Source organism: Podarcis bocagei, assembly GCF_964188305.1.
Source record: "Podarcis bocagei genome assembly, chromosome: 6".
NCBI classification, from domain to species: domain Eukaryota; kingdom Metazoa; phylum Chordata; class Lepidosauria; order Squamata; family Lacertidae; genus Podarcis; species Podarcis bocagei.
This window is the reverse complement of record NC_138130.1, coordinates 40,446,598-40,471,342: the sequence shown is the minus strand read 5'-3', so window position 1 is coordinate 40,471,342 and position 24,745 is coordinate 40,446,598. Positions and strand designations below refer to the sequence as shown.

The following is a 24,745-nucleotide window of genomic DNA, read 5'->3' as shown; positions in this document are numbered from 1 at the left end:
GGGCCGAATCCGGCCCGCCAGACCTCGTCATGTGGCCCGTGTAGCCGCCGCCAGCCTTCACCTTTTATTCTCACTTTTTTTTTTGACACAAGAAAGCCGCCTCTTCAGCGCATGCGCGGCAGCCTACAAGCCAGAGAACGTCTGCCCTCTAGCGGCACTGGCCATTCTACACAGGAAACCTCCACTTTACATGCATTCAGGAAACCTCCACTTGTTTTTATATTGAGCGCATGCCATCCTGTGATGTGACAGATCCAACGGCTGCCTGAACCCTTCTCTCCTGTACTGTAAGTCCTACAGATACAACCGGCCCTTTGAGGGTGACGAAACTGCTGATGCGGCCCCCGATGAATTTGGGTTTGACACCCCTGATCTAGTCCAATCCCCTGTAACGTAGGAATATGCAGCTGTCTCTTATGGGGACTGAACCTGCAACCTTGGCATTATCCGCACCATGCTCTAACCAACTGAGCCATCCAGTAGGTAAGTTAACATTTTGGAAGAAGCAACCCAGCACTGAAGCAAAGAAGAAGCCACCAGCAATAGGGAAAAGCCCATGCACATTTATGGAATGTATGCTTTGCAAATACACGTCGCTCTCACCTTAGCTACAGCAATATGGCTGAAACACTAGGCTGTGTACACACCAGACCTTTAAAGCACATTCAAAGCACATTTCAAAGCACACACACAAACGCTAAGGCCGCATACAAGCTATATGTTTAATGCTCATTTTCTCTCTCAAATAATTCTGGCACTGTAGTTTGTGAAGGGTGGCTGGGAACTGCAATTCTGTGAGGGGTAAACTACATTGCCCAGAATTCTTTGAGGGGAAGAATGTGCATTGAATGTAGCATATGTATGTATGCAGACTCCCTCCCCTCCTCTCTCTCTCTGTGTACTCCGTCCATATTAGATGCCTGAATGTTTACTACAACATTCCCTAAGCTAGAAGAGGCCATTGTTGCTTCTCCAGCTAGTTCCTGAGATGTTCTCTCACAGTTGCAAAAGATTTCCGCCCCTCCACATTGTGATACATAAAAGTGTTTCACACATGAGCCCTCTGACTGCACATATTTCTGAAAGCACCGAAACTCATCTGAACTTCCTGAAATGGCTGCAGGTATCACAGAGTGAGACACAAATCTCCCTTTTCTCTTTCTTTCCTGCCACTTCTGATTTGAATCATGCAGCATAGAGGTGTAAGGAAGAAGCAGCTGCTAATGACAAGGATTTTCTGAGGAGTAGTGACTGCTTGAATTTCTTGGCAGGCCACTTCAGACATCCAGGGTAGGGGAGCTAAATGAGAGTGAACTAGCAAGCTCTTTCCTAACTCACATGTATGCAAATGTATTTTCATCCTTCCCCATGTATATGATAATGTGACACTGATCCATACTACTCTTATAGAACCTTTGACTTTCTTTTGCTTTGAGATTGGCAGCAGGGAACCTCAGACCCTCCAAGTGTCCCTATTTTCCAGGGAGGGTCCCAGATTTACAGAAGCCGTCCCTGTTTCTGATTGGATCCCGGATGCCCTGCTTTTCTTTAGGAAGTCCCTATTCTCATCAGAGAAATGTTGGAAGCTATGGAACCTTTTTCAGCCCTCGAACAGCATTAATTTGGCCAACCTTCTGGGGAAGCGGGGGAGGGTCAGATGCAAATAAAGGCGTGTGTCCAGAAGCAAAAGTATGTGGAGCAACAGACGAGACTGAAGTCGGCCCTGCAAGAATCTAGTCTGCCCACTCATCCCCTCTCCTTCATTCAGCTAGGCAAGCAAGAGGCATGAGCACAGGGCAAAAATGCATTCCAGCCAAGCAAAAGCATTTGAAGGGGGCACAGAACAGTCAGTGAGAAGTGTGGTTTACAGAGTTAGCATGGTCCAGGGAGAATCTCAAAGGCCAGAGAGAGTGGCTTGGAGGCCCACATCTTAAGCATGCTCCCTGTTTTCCATTATGGTAAGGGCCATGCCCCCAAAGAATCCTAAATCCAGGATCCAGGATCCCATTTCCTCCCTATATTTTGGCTGATGCATGACTAATGATATTCAGAGTAGCAAGATATACCAGATCATTCCAGTTGTACAGCTGTTTCTAGGGGACAACATACTTCTTTTCGACTGGTCTGCTGGGGCAAGGGGAAGCAAATCACAGGGTCATCTTCATAATATAGAGGAAGTAATGGGACTTCTGGGTATTGATGTACAGTTGATGTAGATTGAAGCACCTTGTTCTGTCTGCAGGTGCATCTGCTCAGGTTATTGCGGCATAAATATGCAAATCAATTAATACCTCCCCTGAGCTCCAGTTTCCTTGATCCCACCAGTATTAATGTAACATCAGTGCTAACAACAGAATCAGCACTGTCAACCCTAATACAGAGGTCGGCTTTTGCTGTTGCCAGCCTTTTGGGAAATATCCTGCTTGACTTGCCACATGAGACAATAGCTTCTTGAATTATTCAGGGACAACAGAATAAAGACTTTGCAGCATGCACAGTGCTTCTTGCTTTGATCACAAAGGCAGATACTTCCCTTATAATGCAAAATTACCCTAGTTTCAAAAATTATTCTTGTTACTTAGCACCAGCCTTGGCAGAGATGTAAAAAAATCCAGAAGTAGGGGGAAGTTCAAGAAAGTTCATTTTTATTGTAAGAGTGTTGGTATACCTGGATTTAATTTTTTAAAAAGTCTTTATTTTTTTAAAAGAAACTGGAGATATGAGGAATTGTATCTAGGACCTTTTGCATGCAAATCATGTGATTTATCTCTAGACCATGGTCTTCCTCAAAGCTAATCTGCTTCCCTCAGTTCAGCACAGTATTCTTTCTTCTCTTCCTATGTCTAAGGTTGAGAATGTTCTTCTAAATAAACATATAAGTAGTAGGGTTGGAGAATATATATGGTTTCAAAGTGATTTTTGTCCTCATAAATGAGACAGCATTTCTTCATGCAAATTCCCAATGCAAATTAAATACTCTGGATGTGAAAGTGATGCTAGATACAGTTTTGGTTGCTCTAGCTCATGAAGGAAATTGTAGAACTGGAGAAGATGCAGAAAAGGGCAACAAAAATGACAAAGGGATTGGAACAGATTCTGTACATGGAAGGTTGCAATAGCGTTATAAATGTGCAATAGCACAACTGATTGGAGACAGTGGGTAGAGAGTCCCCCCCCCCCATACTGCATAATACGAGAATCCAAGCTAATCTGATGATACTAATTGGCAGTACAAGAGAAAGTGCTTCTTTACAAAATGTCCAATTATTTTATGGGTATCACTGCCACAAGATGTGCCAATGATGGCTATGAGCATAGATAGCTTTCAAAGGGGATCACAGAAAGTCATGGAAGATCAGAGTATCAAAGGCTACTATTTAATAATTGGGCTTTTTGAAATTTCCTTGCTCAGGGGCTCCTTGTTCACTGAACACTGTGTGGCAGCGCTGTGGGGGGTGCTGTTGCCTTCAAACTCTACTTGTAAGATTCCTGGAGGTATCTGCTTGGCTACTCCAAGAAGCTGGGCCTTTGATCTGATTCAACAGAGCTCTTCTGTTTTGAGACTAGGCCATGCGTTTGTCTGTGCAGCTAACAGCAACTTTTTAAATACAATGTCCTAAACGTGCAGATAGGGTTGTTTCTGTTCTGTTCACACAACTGGGTTCTGAAAATGCATTTTGACGAGAGATAGGATACTTGTCACAATAGCATTCTTCACAGGTGACCCCGCTTTCTTGTTTGCCAAACGAAACATGACATTAATTGCAGTGAGCATGTCTGAGTTGTTCAGTGTAATTAGCAGCCATGGCAAGGAGAGGAGCAAGCAGGATGATGGCATACCCTCCAATGAAAATAGGGACGTCCCAGTCCATAATGATAATTTTATTATTTATACCCCTCACAGCTTACTGGGTTGCCCCAGCCACTCTGGGCAGCTTCCAACATATATAAAAACATAATAAATCGATAAACATTAAAAAAAACCACCTTCCCTATATAGGACTGCCTTCAGACAGCTTGTGGGTTGGATAACTCCATGCCCTCCAACATTTATCCAATGAAAATAGAGATGTCCTAAGGAAAAAAGGGATATTCTGGGATCAAATCAGAAACCGGGACAGCTTCTCTAAATAGAAACAGTTTCTGGAGAATAGGGACACTTTGGAAGGTCTGTCATGGCACATGGCAGGATAACGTGCCTCCCCATACCATGATCCTGATGAAAATTGCCCTCCCACAGCTGGTATTGTCCCTAAGAGGAAAGCCTCCATGGAGGCTTTGCTTCCGGGGAATAATAGCAGGTGATGGGGCTTAATGAGGTCACAGGATGAGGGAAAGAGTCAGATCCCCTTCCCTTGTCTGGGCCCAGTCCTGTCCGTTCTACTACTACTGAGGTTTCTGTTTACACTGAAATAACGAGACACACGTGTTGCACTCATGGCATCAGTGCCACATGCAGATTGGCTTTGATTCACAACTTCAAAGTTCAGCAGTATAAGTGCATTGTAAATAATAGCAGAAGTGAGCTTACCCATGTATGTGCTAATCCATGGTGAAAGAAGCAGCAGGACTGCCATGAAAGATGTAATGGGAAAGCAGCAGTAACACAGAGTACAAGAAGTCGAAACATACCAAGATCTACATATGGTCAGAACTGTTCTGTTTGACATAAGAGTTCTACTATTTACGATGCCATAAATATTGGCAGTTGCCAATTTATGACATCATTTTCATACAACCTCTCTCTCTCTCTCTCTCTCTCTCTCTCTCTCTCTCTCTCTTTACCCTCAAACTTGGATTGCAGATCTGATTCATTATCCCGTGTGCTGGTGACTCTTTCATCCGCAAGCCATTCATACGCCGTACCGACTCGACGCTTTCATTCCCAATAGCCACAGTCTGTGCCTGTTCCCAGATTGGTCAGAACAGAGAGCAGCAGCAAGAATGGAAATGGTGCAATGATATATGAAACGAAACAAAGCAAAACAAAAAGAAAAGTAAGAATGGCACAGTTATTGAAGAGCATCCTGGTGAACAATGTAAAGCAATTGAGAAGGAGATCAATTGGAATTGGCTATGGAAGTCAAACTAAAGCAAAGAGTAGCTGAAATAACATGATTCGTATGGTGTATGTGTTGTTTGTTGTTGCTTGTTGAGAAAGATGGGTGGTAAATATCATATGGAGGTCAAGAGAAAATCAGCTTTGAATGAGTAGCTATTGTCAGGACTCCAGGCAAGAAATTACTTCTAAAATTCCAGTTCAACATAATAAAGGCACTTTAGCTGCTACAATGCAAATACTGGTTGATGGATTGGCAGCTAAAGCAGAATCTAAAGACAACAATGCTAAAAAGAATGAAATGAAGACTGGTGCCTGGAAGACATTCAAATTAAAAGTGACATGAATATTCACAGCAAGCCTGAAATTTGCAAAATATCATGGGTTTGCCCTTTCAATATTGAATATTTCTCTACAGAAAGGCATACTTGGACTTGTTTTGCAAATATGAAAAACCTTTTGTTTTCAGTTCAGGCATTGATAGAAACACAATGAACTCTTGTTTTATATTCTCAGCTCCTTTCACTGACTAAAATTTTGAGGAGATAAAGAAATATATTTTGTGTCTTGCGTGCTAAAGGGAGGAATTCAGAAGAGTGCAAACAATTATTTTGGGGGAAAAACCATGATTATATCGAGGATAGAGTCTTGTACCTTGTTTTGCCTTCTCTGCCTTCTCCGAAGCCTGAGAAATTCCTTATGTTGCCTTGACACAAAATTCACTGCTGCGTATTCGAGCAAGGCAGCAAACACAAAGAGAAGACACACAGCCATCCAGATGTCAATAGCTTTTACATAAGAAACCTACAAGACAAAGGAAACGGGAAATAAAAATCATGGCATCTTGTAATGAGGAGTGACAGATCTGCATGAGATGAAGACAGAAAACATCTACAGAGAATGTGGGCCTGCACAGAGAGCCTTTGTCTTCTGTGTTTACTAAGCACTGCAAACTGTCACAGAAACTAGAACTGCACTGAATGTTCCCTAATTTTGCTATGATTCCCTTTGAAAAGTACTACATTTGATCCAGTCAAACAGATGGCCAGAATACATACACACAGGGCTGTGTTAAGCATATGCAGTGCCGGGGTGCAAAGATCCACCTGGCGCCCCCCCCAGGTTGCCCAGTCCCAGGAGTGCAGGAGAACAGAGCCGGCCACCCGCCTCAGAGTCTCACTGGCTCGGTTGCCCCCAAACTCGTGGTGCAGAGCCGCCCACTGTAGCACTCCGATTGACGGGTGGGCTCTTCCCCGGACTCAACTCTTGGGCCCCAGACTGTTGGCCTGGCACCCCTGAGAGCCCAGCACCCGGGTGTCCCACACCCCTAGTGCCTATGGGTAAGACAGCCCTGTATACCCATCCCCAACATTCACATTGTTTTGTTACTGTACGGTGACCCCTTTGATCTGTTCTCCTCAGTGCCATTCTTCTTTAGTCTCCTCAAGTGTGATTGGCTACGATGACCCACAGGGTGTTCATGATATCATTACTTCAGACGTAACATCATGACATCATTATCAAAATCACTTTGGCCGCCACAGCCACTAGGATTCAAGGGCAGTGTGGCTGGGGACTATGAAGGGAAATATGATGAAGAGAAACAGTGCTGAGAAGAACAGCAAAGATTGGACAGGTGTGTGTTTACAATTTATGCAGGAAATCCACTGAAATTAGAAAGCACTTTTCAATACTCTTGAGCAACATGAAAACAAGTGAGTCCTGACAGAAACACCAAAAGAAACTCCCCAAATGAAGAAGGTGTTTGTGTTTTATATATTCAGAAATATCACCACCTTTACAGCAGACTGAAGTTGAGAACTTTATTATCTGTCCACCACTACATTCTGCATAGTATCTAGAATAACTCTACAGCCACAATGCTGTGCACACTATCTAGGGAACAGTGGTAGCTAGTGAGGTAGGGTTGAGCAGGTTACCTCTCACAACCCTCAGTCCCAGCTGCTACTGCTGGAGAGTAAGTCTTAATGAAGGCAGTGGGCCTTATTTTCATCTCAACACGCAGTAAGACATGTGTATAAGTGGAGTCAGGAGGTTTAAAGGCAGCAACTGACACTGTTACTATATGACAAGACTTTCACAAAGAAATGGCAGCAGAACACAAACGGACAAGGGGGAGGGACCAACAGCACCCAGAAGGGTTTCACTTCCTCCATTAGGTTTTAGGAAAAAGGACTACCAGGACCTGAGGACAGAGATAGCAAGGAATGGGCTGCCCTTCATCTTGGTTTCAGAACACATTCATAATAAGCAGCAACAACCTCCTGAGTTTCATTCCACTCCTCTTCCTCTGTTTTTTCATTCATTCAGCACCATCTCAAACAAGTTACTGCCTAATTGTAAGTGAGCAAAATGTTACGAAGCCACTCCAGTTTTAAACGCATGGTGTGATTTGGTCTCCAGTGCAGCTGTACTTGGCATTTGTTGCGAGCTCTTCTAAATATATATTTGCAACACCTTCATAGCATGTCTTCCTATTCCCCGCTCCCCTGCCCTCAGTCCCATAAAACCACCCACCTTATAAGGAATGTATGAACACCTGGAAGTTGTTCTGAGTCACCTTATTGTTGGATGTGAAGCCTCAAGGATCTGCATTTCTGACTGAAAAAAAAAATCCTTCCCTAGGATTCCTTCCTTAAAGGCACCGAGGGCAGGAGGGCACTTAGCCATCCTGTCACTTAAACTTCCAGATGCTGCGCTAGCTGGATTATTTTGACGCTGTAATATTTTGTGCTGTGCTGAATTTTGCCCTCACAGTTCTAGAGAATCATTGCTCATAAGGAAAAGGCTGCCCCCCTGGTCTCTTTCTCAGGATTCTAGAGAACTTATTTTATAATTTTGTTTGAGCATTTTAAAAAAAATGTTCCTTAATTATAAGGGAGGTGAGGGGTGTTTAGGATTGAGTGAGTGCCCCCTTTCATTGTACAATGATCTCAGGGTCTTCTGCAACCTTCACTTTCTGGGAGCCCCACAATATGCTTGGCTGGGCTTTCCTATTAGTGTGGGCACTCCAGAAGGCTGCAGAGTGCAGGCCACCAGAGAGGTTATTTGCAGAATGAAAGAAAGAACAAACATCTCTCGAACATATTGAAAGAAAACCGTCACACTCTTTTCTGCCTTGGTCAGACCACACATGGAGTACTGTGTCCAATTCTGGGCACCACAATTTAAGAAGGATTTTGACAAACTAGAACATGGGCAGAGGAGGGCAACCAAGGGTCTGGAAACCAAGTCTTATGATGAATAGTTGAGGAAGTTGCTTATGTTTAGCATGGAGAAGAAGAGACTGAGGGGAGATACGATAGCCATCTTCAATTAGCTAAAGGGCTGCCGCATGGAGGATGGAGCAAGCTTGGCTTCTTCTGCTCTGGAGGTTAAAACCCGAACCAATGGATTCAAGTAACAAGAAAAAAGATCCCAACTAAACATCAGGAAGAACTTTGTGACAGTAAGAGCTGTTTGAGAATGGAACAGACTCCCACAAGAGGTACCGGACTCTCTTTCCTTGGAGGTTTTTAAGCAGAGGCTAGATGGCCATCTGTCATGTATGATATAGTTGAAATTCCTGCATTACATGGGGGTTGGACTAGATGACTCTCGGGATCCCTTCCAACTCTACAATTCTGTTTCTATGATTCTATACCCCCCATGTGCCCACTTCTTCTAACTGAATCAGCTCCCCAGAGTGATATTCTGCCCCAAAGCAGAATCACATACAGATTTATGTGGAAAGAAAACATAGCATTATTCTCAGTGCATTGCAATAAATAAAAAACAGAATCATAGGTATAAAATCCTGCATTCATAGCAACAATCAGCAAACCTCCCACGAGTGTCAGCAAGATATATATTGTCTGCTTCATCTGTTATGGAATGCAATTCTCAATACTGACCATTAGCTTCTAAGGGAACAAAGCTAGATCTTTTGGCCCGTGTTTGTTAGTGGCTCACTAGCTTGTCACACAACACTTTGTGGGCCAAACTAGATGCCATTAATAATTATATGAATTCTTATTTTAGAATAAACAACATGCAGGCACAGGGGTGCCTGATCCAGATCAAGGAGAGGCAAAGAGTGCTTAATCCTTTGCTCTCTGATGAAGTCCAGTTCCTAATTGCACTTCTCCCCTGCTGGCTCTTTGCACTGTATGGAAGCATTGAGATTCTACTCAGGTACATGGGGCCAGGATAAGAAAGAGTCAGCATGATACTGTCAGTACTCTCTGAATACCATGAAGTGCTCAATAAGAAAGCCACAGGAAATAGGAGTCCATATAAGACTTCCTGAGGACTTCCTGTACTGAGAAGGAACAAGGAAAGGTGCTTTACTTCACTCTACCCTTATGCTGACTTAGACAACATGGAGGGGGGGATCTTGCCACACTGACCAAAAGAAGTGGACTAGATCTGGTTTAATTGACTAAATTAGGGAATCCCAAAGGTTTCTCGATTGCCTAACTTGAACTGTAGTCCACATAAAACCATGCAATGAGAGGTCACTGGATGATTCATTATTGTGGAATAGCCATGCTTTGCTCACTCATTGTTCCTGGCACATCTGTATGAACAAAATGTCCCCCCTTTCAACTTTTCCCTCGGCTTCCCCCCACCCCACCCCTAGAGCTCAGAAAATCTGGCATTGGCTGCATGCACACTATATGTTTACACACATGGCTTTCCCCAGCACCCATTAAAAAGTACAGTCCCCATGATTCTTTGGAGGAGATCCATGTGCTTTAAAAGTATGGTGTGTACACAGCCTTTGTTATTCCAGTGGAATAACACTTTCCCCAGGTGTAGGTGGTCTAAAGCAGGGACCAGCAAACTTTTTCACCAAGGGGCCAGTCCACTGTCCCACAGACCTTGTGAGGGCCCGGACTATATATATATATATTTTGGGGGGAGGGGAGAATGAATTCCTGTGCCCCACAAGTAACCGAGAGATGCATTTTAAATGAAAGCACACATTCTACTCATGTAAAAACACCAGGCAGACCCCACAAATAACCCAGAGATGCATTTTAAATAAAAGGGCACATTCTACTTATGTAAAAACATGCCTTAGTTTGCCTACCCATGGTCTAAAGCATAGCTTTTCTTGCAGGCTATGGAAGATATAGATTTCTCTAGCCATTTTCTCGCCTGTCGTTTGTCACTCTTCCCTAGCAATCTAGGCACTCACTTTTAGAGAAAGGATTGGATACTGTGACAAACAAATTAATTTAAAAAAAATCAATAGTTTGCCATGCAGTCAAATGGTCATTAATCAATTCAAAGCCATGTTTTCTTAACCCAAACCAAATATCTCATGCGGATGCTGAATTATTTTGTTTTTGATGACTATGAGAGATATACGTCAGGAAATGCGCTTGCAGTTGCTCTTGATCAAGGATACCTGGAGCATTTTTACCTGCCCTGACATCTGCAAAATATTAAATCACTCAAATGTATTAAATGACACAAATAATATATGATCTATTTTTGCCTTCTGCCTTTTCTAAAAAAAAAAGCTTCTGTGTAACATGTCCAACCCCCCCCCCCGAACAATGGAATGTCCCCATTCCATCTCCAATGTCATCAAGGTCTCTTCTACCTTGGAAAGAGGCCAGACTTGTTACCTTGAGTCTGCCAGTGGCGAAGGACTGAAAAGTGCTCTTATTTGCTCAAGTGTAATTTGTGAAGAAAACTGCAATTTGGGCTATATAAAACTCTTTCGGAGTGGGGAAGAAATTATTCACAGAGACGGTCTTTAGAGCACTAGACTACAGGGGTACTGCATGCTGACCAAACATAGTTGTAAAATAATGAAATAAATTGAATTCAGGGTTGCTTATTGCTAGGATTACTATTATTATTTTGGTTAAAGCACCTTGTCATCATATCAGGTATGATCTGCATAAAAAGAAAAGAGTCAAGGAATTTGTAGCATAGAAGTGAAGCCAACACTCAACAGTGCCACAATCATACATTTCGCCTAATACAAACACACATATGGATCCCTTCAAACCACCACTTTACATCTTGTTTCATAAATCTGTCTCATTTTACACATGGGGCTAATAAGCATGCAAGCGCTATTCGGGGAAGTTTTTAATGTTTAATGATTTATTATGTTTTTATATATGCTGGAAGCCATCCAGAGTAGTTGGGGAAACTCAGTCAGATGGGCAGGGTACAAATAATAAAATTATTATTATTGTTATTAAAAATGTACCCCAATATTTGCACTCAGAAGATACTAAAGAGCAGGCTTCCTCAAACTCGGCCCTACAGATGGTTTGAGACTACAGTTTCCATCATCCCTGATCACAGGTCCTGCTAGCAAGGGATCATGGGAGTTGTAGGCCAAAAACATCTGGAGGGCCGGGTTTGAAGAAGCCTGCTAAAGAGCTTCCACATTCACTTCTGTGAAGGAAACAGGACTTGAGGTGGGGTTTGCACATAATTCTTCTAGCCCTAATCATGGTTTGAGGAAGAAAGACCAATCTTTTTCCTTTTCAGAATGAGGATATTTCAGCTACCCAAACCTAGAATGACAAGGACCTTTTCAAGCTACATGAGAAGAGGCTTGATCGGTAGTGATCATAATAAGAGGAGATACCTCATTTGCTCACATTCCATCATTTAATCTGATGTTGTTTTCAGTGTCGGCAAGGCAATTGTCACTAACCAATGGACTTAATTTATTCATTGCTAATATGGAGAGACTATCAGTCATAAGAAATAAACAAATATACTTCCTTTCATAATTATGCCTTGAAGAAAGTCATAGAAATCTGTGTGCTTTGAAAGAAGCTTCAAATGATAGAAAAGAATTCAGGAGGAGGTTTTTAAAATATTTTTTTGGCTAATCATCAACAGCAAAGATCAAGAGTATTTTTTTTAAGCCAATAGCTTCAGGCTTACTTTTTCTAATTTTAGGTTCTTCTTATTTGGTTCAGTGAACTGGATCACTTTTAATGGTTCACTTAGTTGCGACTGCTATAGAAACTACAGTGTGGAAAATGTATTTTCTTAATGTACTGCAGTCACCTGCATAGTTGGAGTCATTCTGAACTTCACCAGTGTTTTCAAAGGCAAAAGAAATATGGAGCTGTTTGTGTGTGCATACGCAGTTGTGTGCATGCACCCACCCACATGTAGAACACTTAACTGGACAATTCAAACGTTTACATTTCCAGCTGCTAAATACTGCATGTCTTTGTTCATTTTGCTTATGTTTTGCAATGCTGAATAAAATAAACTATACCTTTAATTTTGCAACAAAGCTACTCACATTACCATTTTAAACAAAATGTTGAAATCAATTAAATCAAAAGTGCTCTCCACTTAATATCAAAGCTATCAAATGTTAAATGAATTATGTAGCTTACACTTTTGACTATTATAGGGTTTTTTAATATATAATTTTAATTACGTTTTCTGTTTTACAATTTAAAATACTCATTTTACATCCTTAAGATATCAGTGACTTCCCTTCTTCTCTTTCCATGGTTCATTTTACCTATCATAAATCCCTGCATATTTTACAAAAACTATACCAATCAGTATTCCATTATTGCATCCATCAAAACTTATTTACACTGTTGAATCTTAATGCTGCCAGCGTTTTCAGCTGTACACAATTATTTCCCATCTATTCCATAAGCATTTTCCAATCGTCTTTAAACATATGCTCTTCCTGTTCTCTTACTCTATATGTTAAGTCTGCAAGTTGTACATATTCTGTCAACTTAATTTGCCATTCTTCTTTGGTTGGGTTGACTATTACAGTTTTTTCCCCACACGGGCCACCATCAGCTTTTTGGGAATTCTTTTGGACTTGTTCATCTAGCTCAGCTGTTTCCAACCTTCTTCCCTCCAGATGATATGAACTACAACTCACATCAGCTCCAGCCACTGCATACAAAATGTGTTTATTGGGCAAAATTCACATTAAAATGCTAGTGAATTTTCATGAGCATTAAAAAAGAAAGAAAGAAAAACGCCACATTGCTGCAGAAGTCTGAAGAGGTAAGGGCTCATCCAGACTTCCTTTTACAGTGTGCTTTCCAGGCACAAGTCAGTGCTCTAAAGCTTCATGCCCAAGCGTTATTTTTGTTTGTTTGTTTTTTGGCTCAGTGCATTTTACCACTGAAGCCACGAAAACAGCAAATGCTGTTTGAACTGATGGAGTAGAAAAACATGGATTTTCCCATGGAAAGCGCTGTGACAAACACACACACCTGCTCAGACACAGAGCTGAAAAGCCATACGAAAGAAAGTTGGAATGAACCCTAGATTTAAGATTGGGAACTAGAGAGAACCTTCCATCCCTTTGCTAGCATGATACAGCCTTTTAATCCACTGTAAATGCGCAAATATAAAGTTCTAGTTTACCCTTGAATCCTTCCTGCAAACAGTGACAGTTTGGAGGCACTGCAAGTCAAACAGTGAAAGATATTTGGATGGCATGTTTCGTGTACAGGTACCAAAGGCTCTTCCAGATGTGCTGCTTATACAGTATTTGCATTGATTTGGTTGCACAAAGCTTACATTGTGGTTTGACTATTGAGCATTTGTTCTGATTTGTTTATGGGATGGTTCTACAACAATGAGCATTCACCCTGATTTGCTCGTGAGGTATTTATACATCATCCTGTTAACCATTTGTTCATTCCACACTTCTCAGTTCTTTCCCACGTCGATTTCCTAACCACAAAAAGTCCATTCAAAATGTGGATTTGTTGCACTAGGGTGATAGAGTGCTTTGATTCGCTTTAATTGTGCAGCCCTAAATTTCCTGGCACGTGCTCGAATCTCTTCTGCAGAATACTTTCTGCAGCTACTCTGTGTCTCTGCAAGACCTATGTGATGTTCTTGAACATCTGCAGAGCAAGTCTGCCAAAGGTGAGTGAAACAGTCCAAGTCTCACAGCGAAATGTATTTTGGTTTGTGCACAGCTACCAAAGCAGTATAAAGAGTTCTCAATCCTTTGTCTCCTTTAAATATCCCTTTCACTGAAACATATGAACAATGTTGTGAAAAGACACCTCTCACCTCCCACAATTCCTTCTTGGACTCCTGGTATTTATTTATTTTTTTAAAAGTTGGACTTGTAAATGCAGGTGTACAGGGACTTGTTTTTAAGCCAGCCCAGTTTTATTAGATTCCCTTTCATGTTGCACCTTGTGAAAATAAGTGCGTGCACTTATCTCACTATGATGGATTTCTCTCGGTTGCTTGCTGTCAAGAAAACTTGTTAGTTACAGTGCACCCATCAAGCTTTATTTATGGCTTGGCTTTGAAAGATGACCACATCAGGTGCCTGCCCAGCTCCTTTATGAAATGTTAAGACAACAGAAATAGTGTATGCTCCTCTAATACAATATTCTCCTGCTTTCCTGCACTCCCACAGGGAACTTAATGCACAATCTGGGAGTTGCAACTTTTCTGACTGACCATCCCTTTACTTGGAATAAAGTGGTTTATTGATCATGCTAGCTGGCTACAACATCTCAAAGTATGGATGTATCACAATTTGAACCCATTTCACCATCATGGGATGACCCAGACCACTTGCTGCTTACCAGATGATAGACTTTAACTCGGTCTAATCACATGACAAATTAATAATTCTTTTCTCCTTTGGAGTCCTTCATCTTTTTATAGAATGTATTTTTTATATAGAATAAAGCTGGAGAATGTGTATATACATATATGTATACAAATATATACATATATGTATATGTACACACATTATCACAAGTGTTTATTTTGCCAGGGGGAGGGGCAGAAAAAGCAGCTCCACTTGAACAAAATCCTAAAATGTTGTAATGTCTGTGTGGAAAATCATGAGGCCCAATAAAAGTTTTATGTGCCTATATGAAGCAGAATGCTGCTCTAGATTTATAACATATGGTACCCAGTGTTATGATTATGGTTATGTTATATGGATTGTGGCCATGCCTGCACAGTGATATTTTTGTTTGACAAGCTTCCGCAGGAGGTGAGGATGGGCAGTTCAAACAGTAACTGTGAGGATGGATGGTCACTTTTTATTAAGCCCACAGAGAACAATGAACCTGTCATACAAACCATTCCTCATAACTGCAGCCTGGCATGCCTCCGCAGGCTTGTTTAAAGTGAACTGAGCAATCAAACACCAAGATGCAATCACTGTGAAGAATTATCTGGGCTTTGGTCCCTGAGATCTGCCCCTCCTGGGCTTGGTAGTTACTTGCTCTCAATGACAGGAAGGCATGGCCTTGATGAACTGAAGTGTCTACATGGGGAGTGATGGAGCACATAGAACTCTGGGTTTAAATATACCGATGCAAAGGCCAAATCTGTGGCTTTGCAGTCTGCTAAAACTCAGTGCATTCAGTTTTGTGTGCACCACCACACCTCATGCAACTACTTTGCTCATGCTAGCAACAAATGACCACCATGTTCAAGACGGTAATCTAAAGGGACTTTAGTAAAAGAGTGGCTAGCCATGCACACAACAGCTGTGTAACTTGGCCTGAATATTAGCTTTCAGGGTTCCAAGAGCTGTCCTTCACTCTTGCAATTGGAAATTGGTCTGCTAACAGTGTCACCGCCTTGTTTTGAGTAGAACTCACTGAATGCAGATTCTGTGCATGTTGAATGGAATGGAATGAGAGTTGTGGGGCATCATCACTTAACTGACCTTCTGGCAGATGGATTACTGCTCCTTACTGGGAGGTAGAGCTGGAAGGGCAAGGCAGCAGGAAGGTCAGTGCTGTGAAAAACAGCAGGAGCACCATTGGTGCTCTTGCTGGTGTGTTTGCACAGCGCCAACCAGCTGCCAGCTGTAACTTGGTTGCCATAGGTCAGGTGAGCACCACCACTCTGCCACCTGCTACTGTGGATAAACTGTAACTCATTTGGAAATTATATAAAAGTTGCGCTAATTCCAAATTAGCAGCACAGACCATTACTAGATGGCAAATGCCTTCCTATCCTAGCTAGTTCAACTATTGGCTGTGAAACATTGCCTCAAGCTATTACTATCTTGTTTCTCTTTTCTTGTTTCAAAAAAGTCAAAGTGCTACCATGGGACTGAAGGAAGCTAATGTTAAAAGAGATGAATCTCAGCATAAACTTGCAATTTAGAAACGTGGGTTGGCAGAATGAGAAAATAAGGGCAAATATACTTGATGATTGGCAGAAAGTGACATGCAGTGAATTCTCCACCTCTTAAATTGGTCTGATTTTGCTATGAGAATAGCAAGTTCAAATGTAGCAGTTCTTTTGGTCAAATGCATCTAATGTTCCCTCTCAGAATGCAGATTTAAAGTGAATGGGTGTCATATAGGCAGAGATATCATATATGACAGGCATTCACAATGCACATACAAATATCATTGAAGAAAAATGTGATACTGAATTTGCTTGGTCTTGGGCAGCAACACATTCCCCTCTTCCCTCACTGTTGTGCAGCTTATTGCTAGGATGAGTTTGCAATAAAAATTCCACCGAAGCCTTAGAAATCTAGGGTTTATCTTGTAAATCAATACATGGTTTTGGATATCTTATCTACCACACCCTCAAATTTGTGAAACATTCATATCAGTAGCTCACAGACTCTATGTACATTATGTATTCATGAGACACCCCACCTCCTTAAGATCTCTCTCCCATTGTCAAGAAGGAAACCTACCAAAGAAAACTAAGAAAAATACACACACAAAAACACCTGGAAAGTTGTTTGTCTCAATAATAATAATAATAATAATAATAATAATAATAATAATAATAATTTATTATTTAAACCCCGCCCATCTGGCTGAGTTTCCCCAGCCATTCTGGGCGGCCTCCAATCAAGTGTTAAAAACAATATAGCATTAAATATTGGAAACGTCCCTAAACAGGGCTGCCTTCAGATGTCTTTTAAAGATAAGATAGCTACTTATTTCCTTCACATCTGAAGGGAGGGTGTTCCATAGGGCGGGCACCACTACCGAGAAGGCCCTTTGTCTGGTTCCCTGTAACCTCACTTCTCGCAATGAGGGAACCGCCAGAAGGCCCTCGGTGTTGGATCTCAGTGTCCGGGCTGAACGATGGGGGTGGAGACGCTCCTTCAGGTATACTGGACCGAGGCCGTTTAGGGCTTTAAAGGTCAGCACCAACACTTTGAATTCTGCTCGTAAACATACTGGGAGCCAATGCAGATCTCTCAGGACCGGTGTTATGTGGTCCACTCCCAGTCACCAGTCTAGCTGCCGCGTTCTGGATTAATTGCAGTTTCCGGGGCACCTTCAAAGGTAGCCCCACGTAGAGTGCGTTGCAGTAGTCCAAGCAGGAGATAACCAGAGCATGCACCACTCTGGCGAGACAGTCTCTTCTCTATACATCTAGACACCTCTTAAGATGTCACAATCAAATTTCATGTTCCTGAAATTTATTCATGTTCAATGAGATTTATTCATTTATTTGTTGTATTTGTTTGGATATAGTTGGGCACCAATTGGAATTCCAGAAAGCTGGAGCAGAAGTATAGGAAGCCTGCTTTCTAACTGGTGCTCATTGATAGGGAGACAATAGGGGTGAAGCATGGGGAGCTCAGCCCTGTGCATCATGGCAAAGCCAATCTCATGCTCTTGCTGCTCCACACAGTTCTGAGTTCCCTTCCCCTCACCCTCTCCTCTTGGGAAACACCAGCAGCCCACTGTGGTGGGAAGCTGGAGAGCAAGGGGGCCTCACCAGGGCTGGGTCAAGGACCACTTCTGGGTGACAGACTCAGACCCACCCTGTCAACTCTGGCAAGTCAAAGGAAGAAATGAGGATGGAAAGGGAATGTCTGGGAAACAGGAGAAGCATCAGCGTTTGTTTCAAAGGCTTCTGCTTAGCAGTGGACCCCCAGCTGGTGCTTGACTATGCTGCCTGTTGATGCTGGCCATGCATCTCAGCGCTGCATAGCTTTGAAACGTGGCCAAGATTAAGTTTATACAAAGCCTTGAAGCCCATGAGCAGCTACGTGCAAACACCTGACCCTCCTATTGCCTTAGCAACTGCATGCATATCTAAAGCATTTTCTGCACACTTCAGAAATACCTTCTTTTGGAAACTTGAGTCATCCAAAAGACGTTTGTACTCAAAATAAGCTAGCCTCATATTTGCTGGATTCTGAAAAGGCAAAGTATTTGTCAAGTATAATGCAGCAGTGTTTTGTGAAGAAATGTTGAGGTGATTTGGAAGAAACCCAACAACTTCTCTGTTTCTGCTTCCACTTGTAGGTAGAAACTGTTAGCTCACTGAATACAACAGAAGAATTAAATGACTTGCATATACTGCCTTCTATTGCTTTCAGTAAATGTTAACAATATGTGGCCTTATCTGCAATGATTGGGAAGACTAATTAAAGATTGGGGAACCTCAGGCTCAAGAACTTCCTGACAGTAAGAGCTGTTCGAAAGTGGAATTTGCTGCCAAGGAGTGTGGTGGAGTCTCCTTTTTTGGAGGTCTTTAAGCAGAGGCTTGACAACCATATGTCAGGAGTGCTCTGATGGTGTTTCCTGCTTGGCAGGGGGTTGGACTCGATGGCCCTTGTGGTCTCTTCCAACTCTATGATTCTATGATTCTATGATTCTAAGACCTGAGTGTGCTCATCCAGAACTCTCTGTCCAGCCACCAGGCCCCAAGTGAGTAAACTGTGGCCCACCTGCCTCTGTGTGTATGGAAACCTTTGGTTTTTGTTTGGCTGGGATATCTTACAGAGGTATAGTTTTGCCTCTCTGTCCATCATTGGCCTGCAGCTCTCAGCAGGCTGCCCTTTTGGGATTGTGGCCCTCAGGGTGAAAAAGCAGGGGGTTTTTCCAGCTGGAACTCAGCTGAACTCAGTTTCAGCACCTCTCAGGTGGGCGCCATTGCCATTCTAAGAGAACAAGGGTGATTTATGGCACCTCTTTTTCTAGAAACCCTGATCAAAGGGGTCTCTTGAGCACCCTGAGGTGCTTCTAAGCATACAGGGAGAGCATGCAATTTCTGCTTCTGTCTGAGGGATCAAATGCAGCTCTGGAAGATTCCTGACTTTTAGGATCATATTTTATATATACCGGATGCTGTATTGTGAGGTGAGATCACAGGGCTGCTGTGATTCAGTCATGCGGAATTTCCTGGAATTATCTCATAGAATAACATCTTATATCCTCTGAAAAACCTCTGTCTGTTCTCCTTAGGTAATCAAGCTACAGCAAATACATCAGTTTTCTTTCAATATCCAAACCAGAGCAACAGTTTCAAAACAAAACAAAACAAAAACAAAACAAAACAACAACAACAACAACAACAACAACAACATGAACTGTAAGGCATCATGAATATATGTACATCTTACTTTGTATGTTTCGTTCCTTTGTTGTCAACCACTGTTGTTTTGTGTATACAACCCCCCCCCCCAATGTATTAAAATACTGTGGAAACAAGGTTTAAAAACCATCTGATAAACCACGAGCCTGTGATGTATTCATATTTGCTTTCCAATTATGTAAGACATCAATATTTGGGCAAGATATTTAATGGCTGCCATTTACTCTTCACTCCTGGCACTTTAGTAAGTCATCAAAGGGAAGCTGTGATTCTCAAATCACTCTGTTTGACACTGAGGTTGCCAAAGATGTCACATACTTTAAAGACATTTGGATGGGAAAGGGAAAGAACAAGGGCATCCTTCCTTCCTTCTGAAATTGTGGGAGCTATACCATGCTAATTGTTTTATTGCTATATGTTCTCTCTCTCTCTCTCTCTCTCTCTCTCTCTCTCTCTGTATGTGTGTATGTGGCTCTGGAGATGGGAAAAGGTGAAGGATTTCATTTCCCCCCTTTTCCTCCCATCTGAAATCTCCCCACAGAGTTCAGAGAGAGCCCTTTCCCCCTTCTTTTTAGCCTCACATCCATACCTATAAGCTGTTAAGACCTTAAATGGCCCAATCCCCCTTCACAACCATTTCCCTTCCATTTGAGTGGAGGCTGGTCCACTAATATTACTCTGCCCTCAGTCAACCCCACCTGCATGACTTGTTTCTTACTAATATCAAGAGAATGGCACTGCCTGTAGCAGCTTCCTCTTCCATGTTTCCCCTTGTAGAACTCAGCAGGGAAGAAGATGGGGACAAAACTAGAGTTAGCTGGCTCTGTCTGTTATTAGCTCTGGCTCCACCTGCTGTTGACCTCCTTGTCTTCCATCCTACCAGTCCAAATGGGCATCAGCCCCTGCTGTTTTTTATTTTCCACTGAAACCTTCAGAATTTCACAGGACTTCTGGATATGGATCCTTGTTGCACTCCTCCTTTTTAAGGACACTTTTATCTTTTATTATTATTACTATTATTATTACTATTATTGTTGTTGTTGTTGTTGTTATTATCCTATCTGAGGAGTACCATGAGCATCCAGAAACTACTTGTTTTTGGCTGCCTACCTTTTTACTGCCAAACTGAGAGGCACCAGACCACCCAAGTTCCATATTCAAAGAATTGATGATACTGACCCTGCTGGCAAATTATTTATTTGTTAGTTTATTTCGTTCCATTTAAGGATCATTTCCTAGGAGACATCTCAAAGTGATTTAGCAATAGCACACCAGCTACCCAAACATATACAAAACAATTTTATATATAAAGACCATTTCAAAGGTAAAAACTATTTCAAATCCTAGACATAGATGGGGGGAGACGAGGGGAACTCCACTTAAAAGGTTTGTTGAAGGTCTTCAGCAGGTAGTGAAAAACAACAGAGGTGTGCTTGAAAGGAAATGAACTGTGACCCCTGGTTTTGATTACTTGCAAGTTGCTGTACAGAAGTGGTAAAAACAGAGGGGCTTTCAAGGATTTTAAATCACCTTTGTGTCTTATGATTTCTTTTTTTAAAATGCCAGAAATGTCAGTATAATCTCCTCCGCCATTAGTAATTAGAAATATAGCAATGCTTTCGTTTCCCTGGTGAACTCTGTTTCACACATAACCTGCTGAATTTATTTCTTCCGCGTAAACTGACATTTACCTACCTGTCATCATGAATCTACAGTGGCTGCAGTGAAAAAGCAAGCCAAGAAACCTATCAGGCCACCAAAGCTGGGAAGATCCAGGCAGATAAAAAGCACTGTGGAGAGAGGGAAGGTATCCACCAGCTCAGGGATTAGGGAGAAGGGAGAAATTAAAAACAGTGAAAGCGAATCTACCCAACTTTCCAAAACAATATGTTCTTCCAAGTCCACACTTCTTTGAATTTTTCAGCAGCGCTCTCCAGCCATATATCTAAATCATGCATAAAATTTGGGCTGTAAAGGACTGAGAAGCAGCTTGCAATCATTATTCTAAAATATCAGAGTATTGTGTTACGCAAAGCCACCTTTTACAGAAGAAAATAATCTGTGGTTACCCTAAAGCTCCTTGACTATGGGAATGTCTATGCCTGCTTTTGTGTTGTTATTTGGGCCTGGAGGTGCAGATTGAAGATGACAAGAACGCACACCCCCCTCACTGTTGTGGTCCAAAGGAAAGCAGAGCAATATGTTTGGTGCCAGCTTGGCCGCAGAAGTTGCTGGAAGGAGGTGTACAAGACATCACCCAGACCTAATAATAATTATTAGGGACTCTACTCTAGATTTTTGCCTTTTCTTCTCCCGAGGTGCAAGGCAGCATAGGTTTAGGATCAGAGTTTATCTTCTCCTAGATGGGCTATCTTCCCAGGTTGACAAGTCCCATTTGCCCCTCACCTCCCCCTGCAGCACACGCAGAAACTGCCTTCTTGACCCAGTGGTCTCATCCGCCCAATCCCCTGGAGCCTGTCTTCACATGCAGGGGAAGTTCTATCCTCACCTGGTTTACCTGGCCACTTGAAGCCATTTCCAGAGTGTGGCTGATGTCACATGCTAACAGCTTCCAGGAGCCACAAGTGAGAGCTGAGAGCAGGGTTGGGACCAAAGTTGGACAAACTACCTGAGAAGGAGCACAGCGTGTTCCTCCCCCAACACCCCATACACCCTAGGTTCATGATGGAGGCGAATAATGCATGTGAGCCTATGAAAACAGGCCACAAAATTCAAGTTGGTTTCCTTACATTCTTTTACTTCTATGGACCAAAATGACTATTCTTCTGGAGCTGTCATGGTTGACTAAATTGAGTGTTGAGGGAATGATCTGTTTCCCTTTTACATGTCCACATGGTTCTGAAAAACTACTTAGAGGTGCTCATGTCCTTTCCAAAATTATTTTAGAAGAAGGATACTTTGAGTTTTCAAAGGTCACCTACTAGTGTTGTTTACTACTTTATAATTATTTTCAAATGAGAAGTGAAGGTTCTAATCAGCAGCTTGGCTGATTAATAAAACACAGGAGATGCTCCATTGTCCCAAACTACTTAACGAGAAACTCATTTCTCAAAGCCCTTCTTAATTACTCATGATTACTCGTGAGCAGATTAGCCGTACAACATTTAGTTCACCCACATCTCTGTTTCTCCTCCAGCTGTTCCTCTTCCTTTCAGTTCATAAAAGATGAAGAGGAGTTTTCTTTCCTTTTCACTGTATCATCCATCCTCATGCCTCCCTCAATTTCTCTCCTAACCATGGATCCACCTTCACCCATTTAACTATTCAATACAGAAATACCAATAAGGATATTCAGAATCTTAATATGAAATGCAAATTCCACCAAGCTGTAGCTAAGGGAGAGATGGGAAGCAGTGCTGCATTCATCTCGTATGTCAAGAGACCGGCTGCCATCGGCTCCTCTTCTCCCAGAACAATTTCCCTTTAAGGTGATAATTATAAGAACTTCGTAAGTTTAAGAACTGGTATCTGAGTTTTATTTTTTTCCTTCTCCCTCCCCACCATTTTTCTTTTGCGTCTTAGCATTTCCAAGAGCATGGGTAATCCTACGTTTGTGGGGACATAGAAGAGATGTGATTCTATTTACTTATCCTTCTACAGGAAGATACAATGGTTGAGGATATTTTATTTAGAAGACCTGTTGATCTCTAGCCAATAGGGGCATATCTTCAAACCTAAATAGGGTTGGATCACTCCAAAGAATCCTGGGAATTATAATTTGGCAGTGCTGATGAACATTCTCTGTTGACCTGTCCCTATCTCCTCCCCTCTCTGCCATCAGAGCTACAGTTCTGATGCCAGTGAGGTGCAGTGGTTAAGAGCAGTGGACTCATAATCTGGTGAGCCGGGTTTGCGTCCCTGCTCCTCCACACGCAGCTGCTGGGTGACCTTGAGCTAGTCACACTTCTTGAAGTCTCTCAGCCCTACTCACCTCACAGAGTGTTTGTTGGGAGGGAGGGAGGGAGGGAGGGAGGGAAAGGAGATTGTTAGCCGCTTTGAGACTCCTTTGGGTAGTGATAAAGCGGGATATCAAATCCAAACTCTAAACCAAACTCTCTATATTTCTTGGAGAAAGGAAATGACCATTAAGCCAGTTTATATCTATACTCTTGATAGGTGCTATATTTCTCTAGGTAAAAAATCATACTAAAAACTTGATTTAAGAAGCATTTCCATTACTGTTGCTTTACTTACAGACTATTGGAAAATTTCCTGAAAAAATAATGATATCCCATATAGTCTTACCTATTTATAGACCTTAAGATCTTCTCTTCCTTCCATTTTTTCCTCTCTTCCCCTCCTTTCCCCTCCTATCCTTTCCACTGAAGCCCTCTAGACATTGAGTTCAAGTGGGCACAGGACTGCAGCCAATGCACATGGTGTTCAATACATGAATATCAGCATTTGCTAAATGGATCAGTTGGAAAGTTGTGAGCTCAGTGTGCAGATCGTCTCCTTCTAGTGAGGAAAGCAGACAAATCTCTGCAGTATGAGTCATTAAGTATATTTAACCTCAGCCTTGTATACCACATATTTGACAGTTCCTGAGATGCCATTGGCAAACACTGGCCGTGCAAAAGCCATGTCATGTAGAAAATTCAGAGTTGAATTTTAAATTGGCTCGTTCTTAAAAGACATAAAAATGGAATGTTAATACTTTTAAGCGAATATCTTCTGCTAAAGAAGTATGGAACATTAATGCTGGAATTATCTAAAGAAGGATAAATTTCTATTCTCTGCTACTACTCCCCCCCCCAATACCCTTGTTATTCCCTTTTATATATGTCAGGGATCATAATGAAATACATGGACCAATGGATCTACTCAGTGTAAGAGAACTTCAGTAAAGGTTTCTTTATTCATTCAAGTATTTTAAATACCATCTTTCAGAGCATAGTTAGAATATAACATGTATTCAAATTTCATAGGGACATAAGAAGAACCTGTTGGATCAGGTTGATGGACCAACTAGATCACCATCTTGTTCTCATCGCGGCGAACCAGATGCCTGTGGAAACCCACAAGCGGGTTTTGAGCACAAGTTTGAAATAACTTTATGAGAAACACAGCAGTTAGAAACACAACATCTTAAGAGCATAGGCCAATAAAACCTCATAAAAATGTATTAAAAGCCCTCAGCAATTGTACAAAAAACAAGCAAGCGAAGAAAAGAAAAGCCCTGCAGCTACAAAAACCTTTAGAGGAAGTCCTCACCAAACCAAGCATATTTTCAAGGCCTATTTGATGGCCTGTATTGTATATTTAACCTCAGCCTTGTATACCACATATTTGACAGTTCCTGAGATGCCATTGGCAAACAGCAGCCACGAA

At 42.0% G+C, this 24,745-nt stretch overlaps 1 protein-coding gene across 13 annotated transcripts in view; it reads right to left on the bottom strand.

The window, feature by feature from the left end:
- Positions 1-24,745, bottom strand: part of GLRA2 (glycine receptor alpha 2) — a 123,474-nt gene that overhangs the window by 15,441 nt on the left and 83,288 nt on the right. For 9 of the 13 annotated variants that reach the window (XM_081197092.1, XM_081197088.1, XM_081197083.1 and 6 more), the window contains 2 exons: positions 5,714-5,863; positions 4,786-4,905 (listed from right to left, as the gene is read on the bottom strand). The exons of 1 other annotated variant lie outside the window; for it this stretch is intronic. In XM_081197092.1, coding sequence (XP_081053218.1) covers positions 4,786-4,905; positions 5,714-5,863 — 270 coding nt within the window. The remainder of the gene's footprint in view (positions 1-4,785; positions 4,906-5,713; positions 5,864-24,745) is intronic. 3 more of the 13 variants (XM_081197089.1, XM_081197094.1, XM_081197093.1) reach the window with 1 other exon arrangement.